General features: G+C 43.0%; 1 protein-coding gene across 1 annotated transcript in view; it reads left to right on the plus strand.

Moving 5' to 3' along the window:
- The first annotated feature begins 1,600 nt into the window (after positions 1–1,600).
- LOC128373265 (TBC1 domain family member 12-like) overlaps positions 1,601–19,664 on the plus strand; it is a 25,766-nt gene continuing 7,702 nt past the window's right edge. The window contains 2 exon segments of the mRNA XM_053333556.1: positions 1,601–3,699; positions 15,211–15,340. Coding sequence (XP_053189531.1) covers positions 1,877–3,699; positions 15,211–15,340 — 1,953 coding nt within the window. The 5' untranslated portion in view covers positions 1,601–1,876.

Consider the following 19,664-nt stretch of genomic DNA (forward strand, 5'->3'; position numbering starts at 1 on the left):
GAGTGTGAATAAACTATGTTTGTGTATTATTTACTTTGATGTTACTAGGCATCTCATTTGCACCTAAGTTAACATTTACACAAATCATTTTTAATACATTTTGCATATTTTGGATTTTATAAGTACATGTCGCCCCTATTAAGGTATAAAACGTATATATGTATGTATCTCCTGGTGCACGTTGCCTGTTTAAGGGAATAGGGTCAATGGGGTCAGGACTCCCTGCCGCAGTTACACAACTCGGCCGGTAAGCGTACACCACTCATCAAATCAAAACATTATATTTACTATTATTATATTATAAAGAAAGAGATTTGCTAATGGTCAGTATTTTTTATTTATCAGATTTAATACAAGGTTTTCAAGGTGGGCCAAATGTCAACAGAAGACTTACCAAGACTCTGTGTAGTGTAGGTCAGACCATGTGTTCACATATTGACATAACACAAGCTACGTGTGTGCAAAACAAGCTGAATATAAATAAAGTAGAATGAGGTATAAATACCAATTTAGATATAGATATAAATTTGAGTGTGAATAAACTATGTGTGTGAACCCATCCTTTAATTTAAGGACATCCCTTTTTATAAATGTACTTTAAACCTCAGTTTCTTCCCCATGGTAGTGGAAGCTCTGTTGGAAGCCTGATATGGACTCTGGCACCATACTGGACTTGCACCGTACACTGCACTTAAAAATGATTCCTGTTATTTATATTTACTCCTTTTATTGTATTTGTTATTTATGCTGTTGTGATAAGGACTGCCCTCAAAGAAAGTTTTGTTGTATAGAAATGTGCAATGGCAATAAAGCATCTATCTATCTATCCAAGGGTGAATTACATACATTTAGGCACTATAGTGATAAATGTAGGGTATAATGAAGTTGATAATCATAATGATATATTCTGCCAGAAAGTATAGTACCACTATTTAGTAGACCGACTGGACTCCAAATCTGGACTGGAATATCTCAGAGAGGCCAAAGTCTCTTTAAAAGACAGTTTCAGAATTGTGAAAGCTATTCTATTTGTGAAAATGCAATAAAGGCAGATTTCACAGTTTTTTTCATATATATATACCACTTTAAACCATGCAGCAGAAATAGATGAAAAAAACAGTGCTCCCCGTGGAGATGATGCCATGCGGTGAAAGAGTAATAATAAACAAATTTGAAAGTAGGAGGGACAAAAACGTGATTTTGAAAAGTGAGGGGACATGTCCGTCCCAGTATCTATCTATCTATCTATCTATCTATCTATCTATCTATCTATCTATCTATCTATCTATCTATCTATCTATCTAGCTTTGTTAAGAGGGTCAACGGGGTCAGGACTCCCTGCTGCAGTTACCCAACTCGGCCTGTAAGCGTCGCTGTACACCACTCATCGAATCAAAACAATATTTACTACTATTCTATTTATAAATGTATCTACTGGTATTTCCTTATTTATATTCTATTCTAACGGTATGATTTTAAGTTTGAATATATTGTTTTATTTCATTTTATTTTGTTAGTGAATCAAAACACAGACAGCGAGTTGGGGGGGGTGACGCATGACGTCATTGTTGGGGTATTTTTTTTTTTCCAAGATGGCGCCGGACCGTGTTAATCTTTTCCTCTCCCGGTTACAGAGACGTTAACAAACCGCAAGACAGAGAAACATAATATATATCATTATTCAAGACAACAAGACGAGGGACATGTTAAATCCGGTGAGTGTCATCAGGTAACGCTAAAAAAAAAAAATAAATAAATAAAAAAAATGGTAGCCTCTTCTTCCTCCGAGAACAACGAGACCTGCTGCGGAGCTCGAGCGACGGACACGGAGGAGGTTACGCCCGGGATACAGGCTCCTCAGGCGGATTGAGAGGTCATGGAGACGGCGGGGGAGGACGGAGGGTCGTTTACCGTCGACTTAAACGAGAACGAAGAAGCAGATAGAGGAGGAGAAGGAGGTGGAGGTGGAAAAGGAGGTGAAGGTGGGGAAAGAGAAGGAGAAGGAGGTCACACATCTTACACTGCACTTAAAGACCGGGGTAGAGGTCTGCTGGCCGGTGTCAGCAGGGGTCAAGAAGCGGGGAAGGGTCGTGGTTGTGTTTACGTGACCGGAAACGTTAACGGGAGGAATGTAAACAGAGACGGCCTGACACAACAACAACAACACCGGGAGATCATGTTGGATCTGGTGGCGGTGGCAGCAGAGGAGGAGAAGAAGTTCCTCCCCACCACCGGGTTGGTTGACCACCGAGGCCTGAACGGATTCACGGAGGAGGAGGAGGAGACACCGGGTATGGTCGGTGTGGTGGTGGGTCAGGTTACCGGGGAGAATGAAGGGATGGTGTTGTTGGACAATGGTGCAGTTACCGGCTGTATCCGTGCTTCTCTCCCCGGTGGCCGGCTACCATGCTCGGGGAAACAGCAGCTGAACTGTGCCTGCACCCCTGCAGAGGCTCCAGAGGTTAACATACCCAATGGGGGTGTTGACATGCCCTGGTGTGGGGGTACCGGAGCTGAGATTGAGGGGTTTTTGGGGAAACAGCAGGTGAACTGTGCCTGCACCCCAGTGGAGCATCCAGATTTAAACATGCCCAATGGAGGTGTTGACAGGAACTTTGCATGTACCCCTGCGGATGTTCCAGACGTAAACATGCCCAATGGGGGTGTTGACCAGCCCCGGTGTGGAGGTACTGGAGCGGAGAATGAGGGGTTTTCTAGCCCAAAGCTGGGCCACAGACTTGGTTTATATGACGTGGAAGGTGAGGAAGAAGAGAAGGAAGAGACACCGGGGATTGATGGGCAAGAGGATCCAGTGATGGGGATGGTAGGTCGGGTTACCGGGGAGAAGGAAGGGATGGTGTTATTAGACAATGGTGCAGTTACCGGCTGTATCCGTGCTTCTCTCCCCGGTGGTCAGCTACCATGCTCGGGGAAACAGCAGCCGAACTGTGCCTGCACCCCTGCGGATGTTACAGACGTAAACATACCCAATGGGGGTGTTGACGGGCCCCGGTGTGGAGGTACCGGAACAGAGAGTGAGGGATTTTCTAGCCCAAAGCTGGGCCAAAGACTCGGTTTATGTGACGTAGAAGGTGAGGAGATGTCAAATGGTGGTTTACACATTGTCAACACCGGCAGAGAGACATGTGACCGGCCTGAGTCGGACTATTCCCCCCAAAACGGTCCTTTAGACCCGGGGGTAAGGCAAGAGAACTGTAGCGAGGGTTTGGCTTCTGAGTGCCCCAGGGAGGATGCTCCAGCTGCTGAGAAGCTTCCTCACACCCACCCCACCTCCTTAAATAACTCCCCCACCCCTGGATCAAGTGCCAAACTACCCTCTCCCCGCCCGTCTCCCCCCTCCAGCCCAGTTTCTGAGCCCATCACCAGGGGGGAGGAAGAGGAGGAGGAGGAGGAGGAGGAGGGTTTCAGTGACCTCAGTTTACCTGTTAGGCCGCACACTTTGAGGACTACCCCAAACCTCGCCGTGTCCCTCAGCTGTGATGCCACCCCGCTGTCCCCCGATGAGGATGGGGGGTTTTACTTTGGAGACGAGGGGTACGAGGAGGACCTCCGGAGCGTTTTGGAGGCGGGTCGGAGGCAGAGTGCCCCGGACAAACTGCCAGACCTGACCGGGCAGACGGACAGCTCGGACTCCAAGCTGATGCCAAAGAGGTTCGGCATCGCAGAATTCTTCACCAGGTAAATTCTTTTGGGTGTTAAAATGACCTCTCTTTATCTGACAGGTGAGCTCACAGTCAATGATGTGATGAATATAAGAAGGCTCAAAACTACTGACAACATAAACCCAGACATACTGCAAGGACCCATCCTAACTCTGCTCCAGATTGCTCAAAGTGTATTAAGAATTTATCACATGAAAATATGTGATCCTTATTTCTCATGTGACTAACAAAACAACTCTGCACTAAATATATTTCTCCGGCATTCTCAGTAAGAAACAGTATGTGGCTTTATTTGGAAGCGTTCAGTCATTTAAACACCAAACACCACAGCTGGAAGTTTCAATCATTCCCATCATCATTTAAAATAAACAATAACCAGCAGCCAAAAATACACAAAGGATTAGTTTCCTAATGGAGACAAACAAGCAAACCTTATATGTGGTTTAGTTTAAATTTAAAGGGTTAAAATGTGAAAATAAACGTATGAATAACTTCACACATTCTTTTTTTGTGGACCCAGCATCAAATTTCTGCTTTTAATCCATTTAGAGAGAATATATTAGAGGATTATGGTAAAAATGTCTAAGTGGTGTAACCATAAAAACTTTGTACCAAATCATTCAACTTGCTTAATAACAGTAAATAGTTAATAAAACACCTTCCTTCCTTCCTTCCTTCCTTCCTTCCTTCCTTCCTTCCTTCCTAACACCATATCAACTAGTCTGGCATGATCTTACATCCTTCCTTCCTTCCTTCCTTCCTACCTAACACCATATCAACTAGTTTGGCATGATCTTACATTATAACTTTCATATTAAATAAAGCTAATGGAATACTATTGTTCTAAATATTACATTTCATCTGGAGAATCATGGAGATCAGGAAACATTTACATGTTTTAAATTAAGTCATTATTAGTATAAGTCCATTATTTAATATTTATCATTCTTTTGTGGTTACACTATTTGACATTTTCAGGAGCATTCAGTCTTAGTTTTGGTAAAAAATGGTGCAAATATCATTTCAACAGAAACAACAAACCTGATGCTGCTTTTCAAACTATTTCTTAAGATATTTGTGAATGAATCATCTTTCCAACCCGTATTTGTCTCTGACTCTTGTACTAACACAGTCGGAGGAACTCTCTTTTACAACACACAGCATAAAAAAAACAGAATATGAATCAAACATCAGCAGCAGGTGGTGAATAAAGAGAAACTGAGCTCGTTTGTAGATATTTGAAGATGTTTCACTGAGAATCACAGACGACAACTTCTGTTAGTCCTGATGAGCTCTGTTAAAAGTACTCAGGGACTCCACCGTGTTGAGCTTCAGCATCTATAGTAAATATATTATAGGGCTGTAACTAACAATTATATTCATTATGGATTCATCTGTCAGTTGATTTCTTGATCTATAAAATGACAGAAAATGGTGAAAAATGTTTCCCAAATCAATCAGTCAGAGTTGATTTATACAGCAGCTTTCATTCAGGTTAATCTAGTTCAAAGTGCTTCACAGCTGATAATAAGACAGAACAAGTGATAAGATAAAGAAAAGAACAAATTAAAAGACAATAACTGAGACTAATGCACACAAGAGAAATTAAGGGTGATAAAAATGTTTAAATAAAAGAAATAAGCAATGAAAAAGCTTGAGATGACTTCCTCAAATGTTAGTTTTTATTATCCACAACACAAATATATTCAGTTTACTGTCATAGAGGATGAAAGAAGAGAGAATATGGACATTTTCTTCTTGTTGTCTTTTAATTCAATAGTTCAACTAATCGATTAATTTAGTAATCTTTGCAGCTCAATAACATTTATAGCACATGTTCAGTAGGTCTGGCTACCATCTAAAAACCACCAGCACCAATCCAAGGAGCCTTAATGTGTTACTGATCCCAGCTGAGAACATTTAACACCCATCATGTGAATAGAAGCATTAAATCACATGAAATGCCTCCGCTCCTCCACATCGAAATGATTGGTGGCAGTGGGCCAATCACATGTCACATTCAATAAAAGAACGCTTGTGTTGATTGGCTGTGAGCAAGTCCGTACAGATCAGTCATATTTTCCCAACACTTGTTTGATGGGAGACGTTTCCATAGTACTTGGGCGATTATGACAAAAAATCAAAATCACCATTAATTGAACTTTTAACCTGGATTAGGATTAATGAAGGATTATCTCCTCCCTTCATGAACAGTTATGTATTTTCACAGTTTCTTTAGTTTAGTATTTTCCACTGCTGCCCTCACACATGAGGATCTTTAACCCTCCTGTTGTCTTCGAGTCAAGGCAGGAAGGAAGGGAAGGACGAAGGGAGGAAGAAGGAAAAAAGGAAGAAAAGAAGGACAGAAGGAAGGAGGAAGGAAGAAAGGAGGGAGGAAGGAAGTAGGAAGGAAAGGAGGGAAGGAAGAAGGAAGGCGGAAGGAAGGAAGGGAGGAAGGAAAAGAGCAAAGGAGGAAAGAAGGAAAAGAGGAAGGGAGGAAGGAAGGAAAGGACAGTGAAAAGAAGGTGGGGGGGAAATAAAGAAGGGAGGGAGGGAAGGAAAGAAGGAAGGAGAGAGGGAAGGAAAGAAGGAGGGAGGGAGGAAGGAAGGACAGAAGGAAGGAAGAAAGGGAGGAATGAAGGAACAGTCAAAACAGACGGGGTCAGGAGGGTTAAGGAGTGACTCTGTGGTTAATGTCTAGTTTACTTGGTTTGGGTTCAAATCATCACTGGAGACAAGTTTCTAATTCCTTAAAAGATATGCAACCTTTGTTGTCATGGCAACAGCGATTAACTGACATGAGCAAGATGAAGTCCATTAGAGTTTCTAAATGTCAGTTTACATTATCTTTCGATTAATTGCCCAGCCCTAGTACTTGGTATTGATTTATTTTGGTTGATACCTTTTAAAGATATGGAGTACAGAAACCCATCCCTACCTCAGATGTCTCAACATATTCAGTTTATTATCACAGAGGAACTAAAAAAACTAGAAAATATTCATATTTAAGAAACTGGAATCAGAGAATTTGGACTTTTTCTTCTTTGAAAAATGACTCAGAACAATGAATAGTTCAACTAATTGTCGCTCTGCATCATTTATTACACATTGCTCGTTTCTGACTTCATATTCTTTCTTTCCTATACAGTAAATAAAGATAGACAATCAATGCTTTTTAAAGGACAGGTCAGCCCCCTCCCCGCCCCCCCTCAGTTAACCAGCCTGGTATTAAACTCTTTATATTAATCAGATATCTATTGACGGAGCTTCAGTAGGAGTGAATGTTTCTTCTTCTGTTGCCTTTCCACCGTGTCTGCTCGGGCCTCCAGTCAAGTCCTGGGATTGGCCAAACAGAATAGCTCCTGACCCTCTCACCCCCCACCCCCCCCCCTCCTCCCCATCTGCTGCTGGGGATATTATTATAAAACGAGCACACCTCTAATCCCGGTGAGAATCTGGCATCTGTCGCTCAAACGTGACAAATGGTTTTCACTCAGAGGAGTTTGTGGTTTGGAGGGTTAGTGAGGGAGGAGGAACTCTACTTTATGTTTATTACTCTGGTTATACTAAGTGAAGTGATTGTGGTTCATTATATCGACTGGTGTTCCCTTCATGCATGTTAATAGAGTGGACACAATATTAGGAACACCATTCAATATATTTCACCCGAAGACATAAAGTAGAATTTATAGCCGAGCTGTATAGAGTTGTATTGGATTGGATGATATTTTATAGGCTTTCCTAATGAAGAGGCTAGTAAGTGTAGAATATTAATATATGACTTTAGATGACTTTAACCAATGAATGTGTGATGCTAGGGGTCAGATGTGGAACAAATTAGAGTCACAGTTAATTCTTCTTTTAATTATTTAAGGCCAGTGACAGCTGACTGTAAAGAAGGAGAAGAAGAAGGCTTAGAAAGAAAGAAAGAAAGGAAGAAGGAAAGAAAGACAGGAGACGTTTCCACCTGATGTTGATTTATTCTGGTTGATATCTTAAATGTATTGATTACCTATGATTACTGGACGTACCTCAAATGTCTCCAAATATTTAGTTTACTGTCAAATATTCAGATTTAAGAAGCTGGAATCAGAGAATTTGGACTTTTTCTTCTTGGATAAATGTTTCAAAACGATTAATAGTTCAACTAATCGATTAGTTGCAGCTCAAAATCATTTAGTGCTCATATTTACGGAGCTAAGGCACAAATGCAAAGATCAATATCTGGATTTTAATTATCAATATTGAATATTTTAAATAAGAATTATAGTTCATCAGAGAATAGTTGGGGGTTTTTTTGCATCCGAAATGGTGAATAATCAGATTTCTACATTCACCTGAAGCGCTTTACTTTGTCACCTAATCAATTCATCCACTAATTATTATTGCTCCTATAATATAATTTAACCTAAAGCACATAAAAAGTCATAATGTGATATATCTCACCAACAAATCTGAGCTACTAACAGTCTCTTACTGATTAATTTTAGCAAAATGATGAATCGTCAGGTCCTTAATAAATAAGATTAATATAAATATTGTAGTCCAGTGTGACTCTAACATCAGAATAAAGATGTAATATAACTCGAACAGCAGTAATAAACTATCAGAGCTGCAGCATGAAGTAAAAGAAGAAGAGAAGAGAGAAAACATGCTGGAGAATAGAGAGACATACCAGCTCAGCTCAGAGCCAGAGGCGCTTTGTGTCAGATCTGGTCTGACTGGCAGGTGCAGCAACACGTCTGTTTAGTAAATCTGTGCCTGGCTTTAGCTTTTTTTTTTTTTTTTTAGGTTTTTTTGGATGTAGGCCTCAGCAGCTGGTCTGAAAGTCAGTCAGAGGAAATCCAGACAGAGGAAAAAAACCCATCCACGCTCAGCCAGCCTGAATCCTCACATAACACCAATAAAACCAGGAATGCTACTTTATTTAAACTCCTCGCACTTCAGATGGATGTTTTTCTTCTCTGAGCAGTTTGTTTCCATCGTGGATCTATTATAAGACCAAAAATGGTTCCTATTCAGGCTTGTAAGAATTTCTCAGCTGGCTCAGATACCCCCCCCAAAAAAAAGTTTATATCTTCCAGGTTTGCGTCTCCGTTGTGCGGCTCAGAGTCGTGTTTCTCTATCGGCCCACAGACTTTACATTGTTATAACATCTCTGCTGCTTTTACTAATATAAAACCTCCATGGATCAAAAGCTCAGAACATTAAGAGCCATAATTAATCTTTTATTGCAGTTCAAGGTGTCTATCTATCTATCTATCTATCTATCCATCCATGTATCTTAACTTCCATTAACTTTCACACACAATATTGGAGAATTAAAGTGGCTCCGGTCACCTGCTTAGTTAATTATTTACACACACACACACACACACACACACACACACACACACACACACACACACACACACACACACACACACACACACTATTAAACAGTAGTGTGGCTGTAATGTGTGTTTAATGAGCAGCTACAGGTGAGCTGTTCACACTGTTTGTGATCAAAGCAGAACAGACTGTTTGTTGTTGTTGGAGTAAAAATCTATAAATAGCGACGGCAGACTGTTGAATCTGACCTACAGACAGCAGACTGTTGAATCTGACCTACAGACAGCAGACTGTTGAATCTGACCTACAGACAGCAGACTGTTGAATCTGACCTACAGACAGCAGACTGTTGAATCTGACCTACAGACAGCAGACTGTTGAATCTGAGCTACAGACGGCAGACTGTTGAATCTGACCTACAGACGGCAGACTGATCTACAGACGGCAGACTGTTGAATCTGAGCTACAGACGGCAGACTGTTGAATCTGAGCTACAGACGGCAGACTGTTGAATGTGACCTACAGACAGCAGACTGTTGAATCTGAGCTACAGACGGCAGACTGTTGAATCTGAGCTACAGACAGCAGACTGACCTACAGACAGCAGACTGTTGAATCTGACCTACAGACGGCAGACTGTTGAATCTGACCTACAGACGGCAGACTGATCTACAGACGGCAGACTGTTGAATCTGAGCTACAGACGGCAGACTGTTGAATCTGAGCTACAGACAGCAGACTGTTGAATGTGACCTACAGACAGCAGACTGTTGAATCTGACCTACAGACAGCAGACTGTTGAATCTGAGCTACAGACGGCAGACTGTTGAATCTGACCTACAGACAGCAGACTGTTGAATCTGACCTACAGACAGCAGACTGTTGAATCTGAGCTACAGACGGCAGACTGTTGAATCTGACCTACAGACGGCAGACTGTTGAATCTGAGCTACAGACGGCAGACTGATCTACAGACAGCAGACTGTTGAATCTGACCTACAGACAGCAGACTGTTGAATCTGAGCTACAGACGGCAGACTGTTGAATCTGAGCTACAGACGGCAGACTGTTGAATCTGACCTACAGACGGCAGACTGTTGAATCTGACCTACAGACAGCAGACTGACCTACAGACGGCAGACTGTTGAATCTGATCTACAGACGGCAGACTGTTGAATCTGACCTACAGACAGCAGACTGTTGAATCTGAGCTACAGACGGCAGACTGTTGAATCTGAGCTACAGACGGCAGACTGTTGAATCTGAGCTACAGACAGCAGACTGTTGAATCTGATCTACAGACAGCAGACTGTTGAATCTGACCTACAGACAGCAGACTGTTGAATCTGAGCTACAGACGGCAGACTGTTGAATCTGAGCTACAGACGGCAGACTGTTGAATCTGACCTACAGACAGCAGACTGTTGAATCTGAGCTACAGACGGCAGACTGTTGAATCTGAGCTACAGACGGCAGACTGTTGAATCTGAGCTACAGACAGCAGACTGTTGAATCTGATCTACAGACGGCAGACTGTTGAATCTGAGCTACAGACGGCAGACTGTTGAATCTGAGCTACAGACAGCAGACTGTTGAATCTGAGCTACAGACGGCAGACTGTTGAATCTGAGCTACAGACGGCAGACTGTTGAATCTGAGTTACAGACGTCAGACTGTTGAATCCGACCTACAGATGGCAGACTGTTGAATCTGAGCTACAGACGGCAGACTGTTGAATCTGACCTACAGACGGCAGACTGTTGAATCTGACCTACAGACAGCAGACTGTTGAATCTGACCTACAGACTGCAGACTGTTGAATCTGAGCTACAGACGGCAGACTGTTGAATCTGACCTACAGACAGCAGACTGTTGAATCTGACCTACAGACGGCAGACTGTTGAATCTGATCTACAGACGGCAGACTGTTGAATCTGAGCTACAGACGGCAGACTGTTGAATCTGACCTACAGACGGCAGACTGTTGAATCTGATCTACAGACGGCAGACTGTTGAATCCGACCTACAGACGGCAGACTGTTGAATCTGAGCTACAGACGGCAGACTGTTGAATCTGAGCTACAGACGGCAGACTGTTGAATCTGAGCTACAGACGGCAGACTGTTGAATCCGACCTACAGACGGCAGACTGTTGAATCTGAGCTACAGACGGCAGACTGTTGAATCTGACCTACAGACGGCAGACTGTTGAATCTGATCTACAGACGGCAGACTGTTGAATCTGAGCTACAGACGGCAGACTGTTGAATCCGACCTACAGACGGCAGACTGTTGAATCTGATCTACAGACGGCAGACTGTTGAATCTGAGCTACAGACAGCAGACTGACTTACAGACAGCAGACTGTTGAATCTGAGCTACAGACAGCAGACTGACCTACAGACGGCAGACTGTTGAATCTGAGCTACAGACAGCAGACTGTTGAATCTGAGCTACAGACAGCAGACTGTTGAATCTGACCTACAGACGGCAGACTGTTGAATCTGACCTACAGACGGCAGACTGTTGAATCTGAGCTACAGACAGCAGACTGTTGAATCTGACCTACAGACAGCAGACTCTCTCCTCTTTGTTTCCAACAGGCTGGAAACTTTAAGCTTTTCAGTCGCCTTTATTATCCACTTTTACTTTGGCGGGATTGGGAGCTGCTTCCTGTAGAGGTCCAGGAAGGTTTTTTATTAATCACAGTTACAGTAAACCAGTGTGAAGTCATGTTAGACCGTCAGAGGTGAAACCAGAGCAAACACACAGTGAGTTGGTTTAAAGTCACTTCCTGTTTTCTGTTTCTGGAGCAAGACAGAAGATAAAGGTCAGTTACAGCTGATCAGTTTATGATTTAATAATAATAATAAAAAACAGCAAATATTCACATTTAATGCCAAATATATTCAGTTTACTGTCAGGAAGTACTCACATTTAAGAAGCTGAAATCAGAGAATTTAACTTTAAAAAAAGACTCAAAACTATAAATTCTTCATTAAAAAAGGTGATAAGACTGCGACTAATGATTATTTCTGTTATTCATTAAGCTGCTGATTATTTCATACATTTCTTTAAATACTTTTTATTGACTTTAAACAAACAGAACAACATACTATACCCCTCCCCCCCAGTCAGCCGTACAGCACAGCCAACAGAAGAGAAAGAGGAAAAACTAGATTAATACAATAAAATAAAATACATATTGACAATACTTGAGCAATAAAACAAAAATACATTCATTTATATATATATTTTTTATATCAGATGAATATGCTGACTAATCAAAAATGAGGTTAAAATCAGTTAATCTTATAGTCTCAGTCTTTAATCTCAATGTATTACTTAACTCAGTGTTTTAACCCTTAAACAGGCAACGTGCACCAGGAGATACAGTCTCTTTAACCTTCCTGTTGTCCTCCCGGGTCCTTCCTCTGTCCCTCCTTCCTTCCTTCCTTCCTTCCTTCCTTCCTCTGTCCTTCCTTCCTTCCTTCCTTCCTTCATCTGTCCGTCCTTCCTTCCTTCCTTCCTTCCTCAGATCTAAGTTCAGCTGTTAGGGTAAATGTTCCCTCCTTCTGTCCTTTCTTCCTTCCTTCATCTGTCCTTCCTTCCTTCCTCCCTCCCTTCCTTCCCTTCCTCCATCCTTTCCTTCCTTCTTCCCTCCTTTCCTTCCTACCTTCCTTCCTTCCTCCCTCCTTCCTTTCCTTCCTTCTTCCTCCCTTCCTCCCCTTCCTCCCTCCTTTCCTTCCTTATTCCCTCCTTTCCTTCCTACCTTCCTTCCTTCCTCCCTCCTTCCTTTCCTTCCTTCTTCCTCCCTTGCTTCCCTTCCTTCCTCCTTTCCTTCCTTCTTCCGTCCTTTCCTTCCTTCCTTCTTCTTTCATTCCTTCCTTACTTGAGGTGCAAATGACATAACTAGTAAGGTCTGTTTAAGGGTTAAGGGTTATTTTATATGATGCATTTAATCACTGACATTATCATGGATGGGAATCATTAACTGCCCCTCCCTCACCCCCCCCCCCCGCCCCCCTCTCCCCCGTAAGATTGCTTCATTTATTGATTCATTACTGCAGTTAACTTTTTATTTGACCATCAGTTATATTTCATACTTTCATCCTCATGTCATTAATAAACAGTAAAGAGATAATAAACTGTTGCATTGTGACTTTAATAAACCTGTAGGACTTTTTAATTAATCAGTAATCAATAAAACTCAGATCAATAAGCAGAGTTTGTCTCTTTTCAGTCCTCAGACTAACGGACGCTGATCCTGCAAACAGAGCCGGGAATAAATGTTTCAGCGTGTGTGTTTTCTCTTCCTCTTTTTTTTTTTTTGGTTGAATCCCTCGTTCCTTGTTTCTCTTCCTGCAGCCGAGCAGCTGTTTCTTCCACTGAATCAAAGTCAAACTGTCGATCTGGCAGCTTTTTCTTAATCTAGCGTCACAGAAAGCATAGAAAGTGCTGCGACGGCAGTCTGAATGATTCATCCACCTCATCTCTGCTCTCGCTCGCTTGGTTCAACACTTACAGCTGATTTTATCAAGCTGTTTAAACTTCAATCATAAAAATAAAATACTACTATGATGAGAGTATTTCAAAATAAAATACTACTATGATGAGAATGTTTCAAAATAAAATACTTCTATGATGAGAATGGATCAAACTAAAATACTTCTATGATCAGAATGTTTCAAAATAAAATACTTATGATGAGAATGTTTCAAACTAAAATACTTCTATGATGAGAATATTTCAAAATAAAATACTTCTATGATGAGAATATTTCAAAATAAAATACTTCTATGATGAGAATATTTCAAAAATAAAATACTTCTATGATGAGAATATTTCAAAAATAAAATACTTCCATGATGAGAATATTTCAAAATAAAATACTTCTATGATGAGAATGTTTCAAAATAAAATACTTCTATGATGAGAATGTTTCAAACTAAAATACTTCTATGATGAGAATATTTCAAAATAAGATACTACTATGATGAGAATGGATCAAAATAAAATACTACTATGATGAGAATGTTTCAAAATAAAATATTTCTATGATGAGAATATTTCAAAATAAAATACTTCTAATAATCATTAGTTAGTGCTTCATGTGCTTCTGTGTTCTTCTTATTTGTTCAGGCTTAAAGTTATTTCTTATTTTACTGTCTTAGTAATTTAACAGAACAAACATCTGGAGCTTTTTAACTACTTCTCATGGTCTTCCTCAGCATCACATGACCAAAAGTCTGAGTTGACTTGAGGTTAAAAGTGGAGCTGCAATGATTCTGATAAATTAATTATAATTTTAGCCCAAAAATCTGCTTTTTAAACTTCTTAAATATGATTATTTGATGCTTTTCTTCGTCATTAATGATATTAAACTGCTAATAATGAAGCTTGGGACGATGTCAGAAACTCATTTTTTTTACTATGTTCGGACATTTTATTGACCAAATGATAAATCTAGAAAATATTCTTCACATTAATCCATCCATCCATCCATCCATCCATCCTCTTCCGCTTATCCGGGGTGGGGTCTCGGGGGCAGCAGCTTAAGCAGGAAGCCCAGACTTCCCTCTCCCAGCCACTTCGTCCAGCTCTTCCCGGGGGACCCCGAGGCGTTCCCAGGACAGCTGGAGAGACATAGTCTCTCCAGCTGTCCTGGGTCTTCCTCGGGGTCTCCTACCGGTGGGACGGGCCCTGAACACCTCACCAGGGAGGCGTCCGGGAGGCATCCTGATTAGATGCCCGAGCCACCTCATCTGGCTCCTCTCGATGCGGAGGAGCAGCGGGTCTACTCCGAGCTCCCTCCGGATAACTGAGCTTCTCACCCTATCTCTAAGGGAGAGCCCAGCCAGCCTACGGAGGAAGCTCATTTCGGCCGCTTGTACCCGCGATCTTGTTCTTTCGGTCACTACCCAAAGCTCACACCTATTAATTAATAGCTTAATTAATCAATAGCTTAATTAATCAATAATGAAAATAATGAAAATAAACACTGTCAAACTTACCAACATTATAATAATCATAATAATGCTGCAAATGATGATAAAGAATAACTTAACAGACTTTAACATATTTAAAAATGTTGTTTTATTCAACCACAAAATATTCAGTTCTGGTTTAATATGAGCAGACAGACCGTAATAATAATTATAATGATAATAACAGTTCCTTTGTGTCTGTTTTTCAGGAGCCTGTTTTCTAGGAAACCCAAAGAGCCAAAGGCGCCGTCCCATAATGCAACGGGGTGGCGACTGTTCGGCAAGTCGGCGGCCAGAGAAGACGAAGCAGCGAAAGAAGCCGACTCGTCCACACAGGAGGTGAGCTTCAGTCACAATCAGGGTTAGCTAGTTATCGCTGAGGATCATGGGTATTGTAGTTTTTAGAGCTGAAATATTATATGAGAGAGAGAGAGAGAGAGTTAGTGTGTGTCTATGTGTGTTTCTGTTTGCTTGAGTTTGAGCTCTAAAAAATGTGTGTGCGTGTTTCTGCGTGTGTGCGTGTTTCAGTGTGTGTGTGTGTGTGTGTTTCTGTGCATGTGCGTGTTTCAGTGTGTGTGTGTGTGAGTGATTGTGGTCGCTAGGCAACTTCCACACACTCTCTGCCTGCAGCTGAGGATGCAGATAATTACCACACTCACACACACACACACACACACACACACACACACACACACACACACAGCACACACATACACACGCACACACATACACATAGTCAATCCTGCCTTCCCCCCACTTGATGCTGCTCTGAATAAAACACACAGCTGCTCCTTTCCTGCCATTTAGAGCAGGTGGTATCACACACACACACACACAGAAACACACACACACACACACACACACACACACACGCACACACATGTTGCAGCAAATTGAATCAGGCGACTTTTTGATTTTCACATCAAACGTTGGAAGCAGCAGCTGCGTCACGTTAAACAATTCGCCTCCACGTCGACACGCTGCCGTAGTTCCTCTGAGCAAGACGTGGAGGTGAACCCTCAACTCGCTCGCTGTCTCCTTCTCCTCTCGCTGTCTCCTCTCCTCTCGCTGTCTCCTTCTCCTCTCGCTGTCTCCTTCTCCTGCTCGCTGTCTCCTTCTCCTCTCGCTGTCTCCTCTCCTCTCTGCTCTGTCTCCTCTCCGTGTTCGTCTGTGTGACCTCTGAGAGAGACGGAGACGGAGACGTAGAAACCGTCTCTGCTCTCACATGATGGCAGCCGCAGTCAGATGACTCATCAGGAAAAAGGAGCCAGATGTGGTTTGGCTGCAGTCGGCCTGACACGTCAAACTGTGGAGGAGGAGGAGGAGGAGGAGGAGGGAGAGGAGGAGGAGGAGGGAGAGGAGGAGGAGGGAGAGGAGGAGGAGGAGAGAGAGGGAGAGGAGGAGGAGGAGGAAGGAGAGGGAGAGGAGGAGGAGGGAGAGGAGGAGAGAGAAAAGAGGAGGAGGGAGAGGAGGAAGAGGAGGAAGGAGAGGGAGAGGAGGAAGAGGAGGAGGGAGAAAAGGAAGAAGAGGAGGAGGAAGAGGAAAAGGAGGAGGAGGAGAAGAGAAAAGAGGAGGAAGGAAGGAGGAAGAGGTAGAGGAGGTGTGGAGGAGGAGAAAAGAGGAAGAAGAGGAGGAGGAGGAGAAGAGGAGTAGGAGGAGGAAGATGGAGAAAAGAGAAGGAGGAAGAGGAGGAGAGATAGGAGGAGGAGAAAAGAGCAGAAGGAGGCAGGAAAAGAAGAAGAGGAGGAAGAAGGAGAAAAGGGGGAGAAAGAGAAGGAGGAGAAGGAGGAAAGAGGGAGAGAAGGAGGAAGAGGAGGAGGAGAAGGAACAAGAAAAGGAGGAAGAAAAGAGAAAGGAGGAGAAGGAGGCAGAAAAGAAGAAGAGGAGGAAGAAGGAGAAAAGGGGAGAAAGAGAAGGAGGAAGAGGAAGAGGAAGAAGGAGGAGTTCAGTCAGCCTGTGTTTGTTGGGAGAGACGATCATGAATATTGCCATCAGAGCTTTAATCACTGTGACATCACTCTGTATGATGAGGAGGGGGGGGGGGCGGGTTAGAGCTGAGGGGGGGGGGGTGGGAGCTGAGCCCCTCCTGAAAATCTCAGTATGAGATTTAAAGGAGACCAAAGCACTCAGCCTCATTATTAATCTATTTATCTACATCACAGCTGACTCTATATTCATTCTCTTACTTTATGCACCAAAGCATCGAGTAGGAGCAGTTTGTTCTTCGTCTCTGAGTATTTAAAATATATTAAATGTGACGGAGAACTAATTCCATAATATAAAAATCATTTCTTTATCTTCAGGTCCTTCAATCACACAACAATTAAATATATATAAACCTATAAAATCAGGATCAGGAAACAGATTCTGTCCTATATAGAATAAAAATGATAATTAATAATGATGATAATGATAATAATAGTTATATATATATATGGCCAAAACACCTCCTTTCCTTCCTTCTTCCTTCCTCCCTCCCTCCCTCCTTTCCTTCCTTCTTCCTTCTTCCCTCCTTCCTTCCTTCCTCCCTCCTTTCCTTCCTTCTTCCTTCGTCCCTATCGCCTCTCCCTCCTTCCCCTCCTTTCCTTCCTTCTTCCTTCCTCCCTCGTCCTTCCTTCCTCCCTCCTTCCTCTCTCCTTCCTTCTTCCTTCGTCCCTATCTCCCTCCCTCCTTCCTTCTCCTTCCTCTCTCCTTTCCTTCCTTCTTCCTTCCTCCCTCCTCCTTCCTTCCTTCTTCCTTCCTCCCTCCCTCCCTCCCTCCTTTTCTTCCTTCTTCCTTCCTCCCTCCCTCCCTCCTTTCCTTCCTTCTTCCTTCCTCCCTCCCTCCTTTCCTTCCTTCTTCCTTCCTCTTCCTCCTCCCTCCTTTCCTTCCTTCTTCCTCCCTCCTGTCCTTCCTTCTTCCTCCCTTCCATTCTTCCTTCCTCCTCCTTTCCTTCCTTCTCCTTCCTCCCTACCTCCTTCCTTCTTCCTCCCTCCCTCTTTCCTTCCTTCTTCCTTCCTCCCTCCCTCCTTTCCTTCCTTCTTCCTCCCTTCTTCCTTCCTTCCTCCCTCCTTTCCTTCCTTCTTCCTTCCTCCCTCCCTCCTTCCTTCCTCCCTCGTTCCTCCTCCTTCCTCTTCTTCCTCCCTTCTTCCTTCCTCCCTCCTTCCTTCATTCCTCCCTCCTTCCTCCCCCTTTCCTTCCTTCTTCTTCCTCCCTCCCTCCCTCCTTCCTTCTTCCTTCCTCCCTCCTTCCTTCCTTCTTCCTTCCTCCCTCCCTCCCTCCCTCCTTTCCTTCCTTCTTCCTCCCTCCTTTTCTTCCTTCATCCTTCTTCCTCCGTCATTTCCTTCCTTCTTCCTCCCTCCATTCCTCCCTCCTTTCCTTCCTTCTTCCTCCCTCCACTCCTCCCTCCTTTCCTTCCTTCTTCCTTCCTCCCTCCTTCCTTCTTCCTTCCTCCTCCCTCCTTCCTTCCTCCCTTCTTCCTCCCTCCCTCCCTCCTTTCCTTCCTTCTTCCTTCCTCCCTCCCTCCCTCCTTCCTCCCTCCTTCCTCCCTCCCTCCTTTCCTTCCTTCTTCCTTCCTCCCTCCCTCCTTTCCTTCCTTCTTCCTTCCTCCCTCCCTCCCTCCTTCTTTCTTCCTTCCTCCCTCCTTTCCTTCCTTCTTCCCTCCCACCTTTCCTTCCTTGAGTCGAGGACAACAGGAGGGTTAAAAATAAGAGAAACAGAGCACATCAGAGAGTGGAGGGAAAAGAAAGGGGTAAAATAAACACTCGTAAAATAAAATGAATATAATATTTGACTGCTGTGTGTGTGTTGTGTTTATTGTAGTTTAAGTTTCTCATCATCATAAACTCTCAGATGTATAAATCAGATTGATGCAGTAAAGATTAAGATCAGCTGCAGAGAGAAACAGTCACATGACTTTCACTGATGACAGAGCAGGAACACTGACGCCCCCTGCTGGACACACACACACACACAGAGAGAGAGACACACACATATACACACAGAGACACGGAGAGAGAGACAGACACACACACAGAGAGACACACACACAGAGAGAGACATACAGATACACATAATATACACACACACAGAGGCACACATACATATACAGACACACACACACACACTCACAGACAGAGACACACACACACACACACTGGATTATAAAAGCCCTGTCTGTCCCACTGACCCACAGCTGCTCTGTTCCTGTGAATGAACTGTTTATAGTACACACACACACACACACACACACACACACACACACACACACACACACACACACACACACACACACTGACCTCATATATTCAAGTACACACTCACACATGGACACAAACATTAGTATTCATCATCATCAGGCCTGAAGAGTTCACATCACATACATGAGAGTACAGTTTGAGGTACTAGTACTTGACTGTAGTACAGTTTGAGGTACTTGTACGTTACTGTAGTACAGTTAGAGGTACTAGTACTTCACTGTAGTACAGTTTGAGGTACTAGTACTTCACTGTAGTACAGTTTGAGGTACTAGTACTTCACTGTAGTACAGTTGAGGTACTAGTACTTTACTGTAGTGCAGTTTGAGGTACTAGTACTTTACTGTAGTACAGTTTTGAGGTACTTGTACTTGACTGTAGTACAGTTTGAGGTACTTGTACGTTACTGTAGTACAGTTAGAGGTACT

This window comes from Scomber japonicus, chromosome 14 (genome assembly GCF_027409825.1).
Source record: "Scomber japonicus isolate fScoJap1 chromosome 14, fScoJap1.pri, whole genome shotgun sequence".
NCBI lineage: Eukaryota > Metazoa > Chordata > Actinopteri > Scombriformes > Scombridae > Scomber > Scomber japonicus.